Source organism: Sesamum indicum, linkage group LG11, assembly GCF_026168435.1.
Source record: "Sesamum indicum cultivar Baizhima isolate 11 linkage group LG11, ASM2616843v1, whole genome shotgun sequence".
NCBI classification, from domain to species: Eukaryota; Viridiplantae; Streptophyta; class Magnoliopsida; order Lamiales; family Pedaliaceae; genus Sesamum; species Sesamum indicum.
The window spans coordinates 9,370,920-9,378,118 of NC_142667.1; the positions used below are offsets into that span (position 1 = coordinate 9,370,920).

General features: G+C 34.0%; 1 protein-coding gene across 1 annotated transcript; it reads right to left on the bottom strand.

Moving 5' to 3' along the window:
• Positions 1-1,279: 1,279 nt before the first annotated feature.
• Positions 1,280-7,199, bottom strand: LOC105173809 (NADP-dependent alkenal double bond reductase P2). The gene is made up of 5 exons (XM_011095688.3): positions 6,811-7,199; positions 6,381-6,564; positions 2,511-2,677; positions 2,181-2,263; positions 1,280-1,867 (listed from the first exon to the last, which is right to left on the bottom strand). The coding sequence occupies exons 1-5, from the start codon at positions 7,051-7,053 to the stop codon at positions 1,474-1,476; spliced, it is 1,071 nt and encodes a 356-aa protein (XP_011093990.1). The 5' UTR covers positions 7,054-7,199; the 3' UTR covers positions 1,280-1,473.

Sequence of the window (7,199 nt, forward strand, 5' to 3'; positions counted from 1 at the left end):
GATGAAACAGTAGGAGTAGCTACTGTCAAGATGATAACTATTCAAACTTCTCCCAGTGTAATAACTTAGCATTAAAAGAAATGGAGGAGTAATTATAGGGGTGTTTAACACCTATTGAGGAAAGGAAATAGATACCCCTCCTACAAAGCCAAAATGCCACCAACACCCCAAGATCTGCGTCCTCTACTAGCGACCAATCCACTCCAAGGACTCGGGATCTTGGCCATACAATGTCTAACAGCTAGGGCTTGAAATGATGCCATATGGACCAGACAAGCAGGCACATATGGCCCTATAGATACTCTCATTCTATTCCATTTATAATAAAGACACATTTATTATTTGCTACCTCGTTTACTACTCCAAATCGCTATTTTTCATTTCGAACTTAAGTATCAGAGACTCTTCGTCAGGGACCATCACGACTAGCCTAACGTACTTTCCTCTTCTTAGGGACCACCTTACGTTCCGGATAATCTGACTGGATCGCAGAGCTTGACCCCCAAGGAGCTCGCGTATTCAACCCGGACCAATATATATCTATATATATATATATATATATATTCAATTACAATTTTGAAACTCTCACTTCATCATAAGAAAATAGGTCAATAACTACGAAAAAAATTAATATTAAAATGAACGTCAGGTTAATTAACAAATAAAATTTTTATTAAATTTGTTGCTAATATATATTAAAAAAATACTATTATTTCCTAAGAATATATGTATTGTTATTAATTATTACTTGTCGTGCTTGGTTCGGTGATACACAATCAGAACTATTATAATTATATCCACTAACTTTCAAAGATCGAGCACAACACATTTCAATAAATTTCACTTCTATTCTGATGGGGAAAGCCCCAATTTTCAGACAGAATATCGAAAATATCCTTAATGAAGGGTACTCCCATCATTTGGGAGCCCATGATTCGCAAATCAATGAAGGCGAGTCAGATAGACCCGACTCAGGAAGGGTCGTCCGGTCGCGGATGCCTTTCACACTGATGGTCACACGTGGCCCAAACAACAGTATCTACATGAGCCTATAAATACCCCAACGCATTCCTTTTGAGGTAACTGACATTTGCTATTTTCGACGTACATTCTCCAGTTCGCATATTTTTACTTCGAACAACTCTAATTTGAGCGTCGGAGGGTCATTGTTTGGGACGTACCCGACAAGCCTCACGTTCGTGTTTTATCCTCAGGACCCAATCACTAAATTTTGGGGGAATACGTGGCCGTGATCGAGATAACCAACTGAGATCGCATATTTCGAGTGAAATCATATTCATTTATATTTGGCATCTTCATGGCAATCGTACAATAAAGTTGAAAACAGTATATATGTGTCTGGACATGACGGATAACCAATCAATGAAGTCAAAGCTATGTGTGGAGTTCATAAGTTCAAAAGACATACAAAAATCATTCGACAATGTAATAATGCCACCTCACCTTGGCAATTCAATGTAATGCATGATCGCCTTCAACAATTCTGACTACCTTTTTTCCAATATTATTGCCACGAAAAATATCAAGAAAGGCCTTTGGAATGCTCTCAACACCATAAGAGATGTCTTCTATGGCCTTGATTTTGCCTGTCTGAAGATATTGGGTGGTGGTTGAAATGAATTCTTGATATATACTCATCAAGTCCAAAGAAATAAACCCTTGTATTCTGATTCTTTTGTAGATTAATTGCACCATATCCAGCTTCGCTTTTCTCAGACTGTCCGTATATTCAGATATCACTCCACAAACTGCCACTCTACCAGAGCTGTTCATATTCTCAACTGCTGCTTCCAACATTTCACCTCCCACATTGTCAAAGTATATATCTATCCCTTCAGGAAAGTACCTGATATTAACCAGTACTCTTCCAGTTACAAGATCAAAAATGAGAATTCGTAACCAATTGGACAACAAGTGGAAATATCCTACGTTACGTTATGGGACAAAAAATGTCATTTTACCCATAATTAGTGATAATTCTTATATTTTCACCTATAATAATTAGCATCTCTCTTTTTCACCACAAAAATTATGGAATACCAATTTTACATAGTGTAGAATTGCAAATAATCATTTAATTATTATTAGGGAAAAAATAAAAAGAAAAGGCCTATGGACATATGATATAAATAACCAAGCATATTTAGAAAGAAATTCACCTTTGAAGAGTTGAACTCAAATCATTTTCTTCTTTATAGTTGAATGCATCGTCAAACCCAATCTTCTCCTTTAGTAAGTCCACCTATAACAAGCCACCACGTGTTCCTTAGATGAAGAAAAGTTTCACAAAAAATTCTAGTCCGGTTCTGACTCGACCAAATTTGAACTAATCAAATGGCAATCGCAATACATTTATCATGGGATTGGCGTATAGTTTAGGAAAAGTGAGCAATCACATAATAAAAGTGATACTTGTTCTGTGATTAATTTTGTTCAATCAAATATGATTCGAATAAAAATTTTTCAAGTTTTTTCAAGTGTATACTTACCTTTTCCTTACTTCCTGCACAGCCAACAACATAGCATCCAGACATCTTGGCATACTGTCCGACTAAAATGCCAACTGATCCACATGCAGCAGAAACAAACACTTTCTCCCCCTTCTTGGGCTTGCAAACTTTGAAAAACCCTACATATGCTGTGAATCCACTAATTCCTACAAGTAAATTAGGGCATGTTAATTACTCGGATGGGCAGAGAGTTTCTCATTGTCACATAAAATTATGTTCACCACATGTTTATTAATTCTAACATGAACTAGTTAATTACTACAAAATAAAAAACTTAAGGTGTCAGTTATATCGGGTGTTTGGACTATTTTAACATCATGTTTACCTCGTAAAAGCTTATCGGTTGGGCCTGACCTTATTTATTATTTGACTTAAATAAGCTATGTTGAATCATCGGAATAGCCGCATGATCTAATAAAGGGGTATATCGATCATTTTACCCGTCTTATTCCCCATGTTTTCTTCCTCTTTCCCGCTGCCCCCACCCTCTCCCCCCGTGTTCTTCCCCACCCCGCCTTCCATCCATCAACCGCCCTCCCCCCCGCCTTGTTTCTGCTGCCAATTTACTTGCTCAATTTGTGAAAAAAAAAATAGTTTTTGGGATATAGGGCTTTGCTACTTTTTCTTTAATCAAAGATTTAATATAAATTTATCTTATCACTCAAATAATTCATAGAGTGAAGTAAACAACACTAAGAGATTTAGAGAGTGTTTGGCTAAGCTTACTTAAACATGAGGCTAAATTGGATTTTTGATCCTGTATGTTAAGGCGTGGCACTTTGAAGATACTCAACTATGGGGATGACAACTTAATGACATTACGTATTTAATTTTTTTAAATTTTAGGACTTGACCCACCGAAATACCCAAATTTAGCAGCAATGAGATGATCTGACAATTTAGGGTTTTGAAATTGGTGATGAGTTTGACCAAGCCTTGGCAATGTTGCAATTGTAATCATTCTGTCAAGAATTGACCTGAATTCCGTCAGAGCAATTAGGGATTTATCGGAGTTGGAAATGTCATCCAATTTGCTCAAAAAATTACACATGAACAGCACATGAAAATGTCGAGATTAATTTATGCCTTTTTTTTTTTTTTTTGTCTAACTAAATTCATTCCAAGACACCCCTGAAATTGGGAACCCTAGAAACCATTTTGTCTGTCTAAACGTTTTTTGTCAAAATTAACCATAATGTTTGAATTCGTTTTCTGAGTGTTTTGTTGTGTTTTGTAGAGATAGAGAGAGAAAAACAAAGATAAATAAGTGCGTGTTAGAGATAATATATATGTTTGGATTTGTTTTTTAAGATAATTTAAAATAAGTATTGTATGTTTAATGTTGTGTTTTGGGAGACAAAAATTACTATTCATTGTCAAATCATAGTTAAATCATGTCTCTTTTATATATATTTATGTATATGTATGTGTATATATACATGTACATATTTATGCTAAAATAGTTTAAAACACCTAGACAATGTGTTTTTGAATGATGGCAAACATTGAGTATGTTTTGACTCGTCTCGAAAATAATTTGAAAATAAAAACAAACATAGTGAATGGTTTTTTCCTCCTATCTACAATAAAATTACATATTTTTAAAATATTTGTGTAGGTTGTGAGCGTTGAAGAAAAGTATGTACAAGACTAAAATTTTAAATTTTTTAGACATGATTGTCTTCGTTGGCAAGGAAATTAATTTTATCATTTGTTAAGTCAATCACAGCCGCAATTTCAAAATCCTAAAAATGTCAAATCAACTTATTCCGACCAAATTTCGAGACCCCAATGGCTGAAGGCCTAAAATTGCATAAAACTAAATACATAATGTCATTAATTAGATTGCCAAACCCATATTTGAGTGTCCTTAAAGTGCTACCCTCTAACATACAAGATCAACGATGCAATTTAGAGAGTGTTTGAGAAAAAAAAACTAATGAAATAATTAAAGAAAATAAAAAGTAGAGACCAAAAAAGAAAGAGATACTAAAGAGGGGTTCTTCCTTAGTAATATAATATAAATTTTATGATTTTTGAAAATTTTACTTTTTATATACTAATGGCGTATTTATTACAAGTTAAATTCAAATTATTTCCATATAAATATTACAATAGTCATAACTTCAAATTATTCTAATACGTATCTCAATTAATATATTTAAAAAGACTGATTTAACCCCCCCCCCCCCCCTGCTTCATTGTATTATTCACTTTGTGATAATTTTCATTATTTGACTAACATATTTTCTACATATTCTCATTTATTTATAAGATTAATACACGATATTATGTTAAAACTTAATTTTATTTTCTCTTTTACCCCCAACATATCTTAGTATGATACTGATAGGGCCCTCTCCCAAAGGAAAATATCTTTAAAGGAAGAGGATCCGACATTTTTAGTCAGGTCGGTGGGGTCGCCCCCGAATCTGCCCTGACTCTAAGACTCGAATGTGGTCTGTTGATCACTATATTGAGGAAATGCCTCAAGATCGCGCCACGTGAATCCGCACAAGTGTCCCTTTAAATACACCCTCCAATCTTATTTATTGGTACTCCATTTATTACCTTACATCGTACTTCAATGAACTGATTTAGACATCGAAAGATCTTTATTAAAACCACCCAACGAGCCTAACAACCTTCTTACTTTTCAGGTTCCTAACACCCAAATTGAACACTCAAATCTAAATCGATCTCCGATCCGGATCTGATTGTAACATTTACGACTATAAAATAATTTTTTCAATAAAATTTCTTTTTCCTAGCGAGTTTTCTCGCACTTGAGCTATTGGAGGGCGTAGTTGAACTTTTTTCCGACTGTAAGCTAACATAAGTGGACTGATTATTATTGTTTTTCTGCCATCAAATACATAAACTAAAACCAACATTTGCACAGACACTGTGTGTCTATATATATATATATATATATATATATATATATATATAGAGAGAGAGAGAGAGAGAGAGAAATATCTAGAAACCCCCCTATGATAATAGGAATGTTTAAAAAAACCTCTATGAAAATTACGAATAGCCTCCCTATAATATAAAATAAAGTTCAAAAAACCCCCTCCGTACAGAAATTGAGCCACACTCGCTCTTGATTGCTAATTTGCTATAAAAATACTTTTTTTTATATATTTTTGTCCTTCTCTCACATATATATTTATTGATAATAAAATATTATTTTATATAATAATTATTCAATTAAATATTATATATATTTATCAATAATAAAATATTATTTTATATATTACTTATTTAAATATTTATATAATAAAATATAATTTTAATTAAATTAAATAAAAATAATAATTTTTTAAAACAAAAAACATAGCGGCGGTGTCGAAAGAGGCTGTCGCCCAACGCAGCGAGGGCGACCGCCGTCGCCCTCCACTTTCTTGGCGATGCCGCACTGCCCAGACGGGCGGGGGCGAGGGAAGGGGAGGTGGGATTGGCTGGGGAAGAAGATTGGGGGTGGGGGGGGGGGAGGTGGGGTAGGGGGGTCATAATTTTTATTTTAAATTTTTTATAAATTATAATTATATATATTATAAATATATTTTAATAGTTATAAATTATATATTTTATAAATAAAAAAATATATATTAATATATTTAGTTTGACGGTTGACTATAAAGGGTATTTTAGTCATTGTATCTAAAAAATAGGTTCAAGTTGATCAGGGGGTGGTGTGATTATTTATTCATAACATATGGATGATTTTTTATATTAAAAATTTCATAGGGGAATTTTTGATATTTTGATACATCACAGGGGTCAAAATGAATTTAACCCTATATATATATATATATATATATATATAAATGTGTAAATTATTACCTAGAACTCCTCCAGCATAATATGATAGGGGAAATCCGAAACTGGTATCCAACTTTTGCAGCAAAACACCTGCTTTTACGACGCAATACTCTCCCCAGCTTAGAAGCCCCCACACCACATCGCCTGCTTTGAAATCAGGATGCCGGGAATCCACCACTCTTCCCACCCCGATTCCTTCAATGGCCTATTAAATTAATTAACAACTTTTTAAAAAACATAGTAAGATCGAAAACATTTTCATAGGTTTAATATATTACAAAAACAAATTAATAACTTTAAAAAACATAGTAAGAAGTAGACTGATGCATTTTGAAAACTATAGAGACAGTAAATCGCTCATCTTTTTTTTGTAGGGCATAATTTGTTCATTTTTAATATCACATAAAGATTACTTATATTTTTCCCACAGGAGAGTTGCTTGGAGGATCACCTGTCCTGGAAGAAGAGCGGATGCCTCAGGGATGCTGGTATGCGTGGAGCTGTGAGTCTTCATGCGGTTTATTAGGCCGGGATCAATGGATATGTAGAGATTTTGCACCAGCACATGAACATCGTCGGAAGCCTGAGGCTGGAGCTTTACTGAAAGTAACTCTTCACAAATGGAGAAGTCTGATTCATTTGGGGCTCCATCTATATGATTCTTCATTGCTACATACTTATTTTTCACCTCCATTTCTTTTTGTCTTGTGCTTCTTTTCCTTTTTCCTGCTCCGATGCTAATTCTCACTAATTTGTGGTCTGTTTTGTCTGTTGTGTTTCATTTGTTAATCTGTAAGTGATAGTAGCAATATATGAAGGAGAAGATATATGGTAGGGCTA

Excerpts from the sequence above, each read along its gene's own strand:
- LOC105173809 (XM_011095688.3), bottom strand. The coding sequence starts at position 7,053 with ATGGAGGTGAAAAATAAGTATGTAGCAATGAAGAATCATATAGATGGA. Across the intron at positions 6,565-6,810 it reads CCGCTCTTCTTCCAGGACAG|GCCATTGAAGGAATCGGGGT; the intron begins GTGATCCTCCAA and ends TTAATTTAATAG. Across the intron at positions 2,678-6,380 it reads TTATGCTGGAGGAGTTCTAG|GAATTAGTGGATTCACAGCA; the intron begins GTAATAATTTAC and ends ATTTACTTGTAG.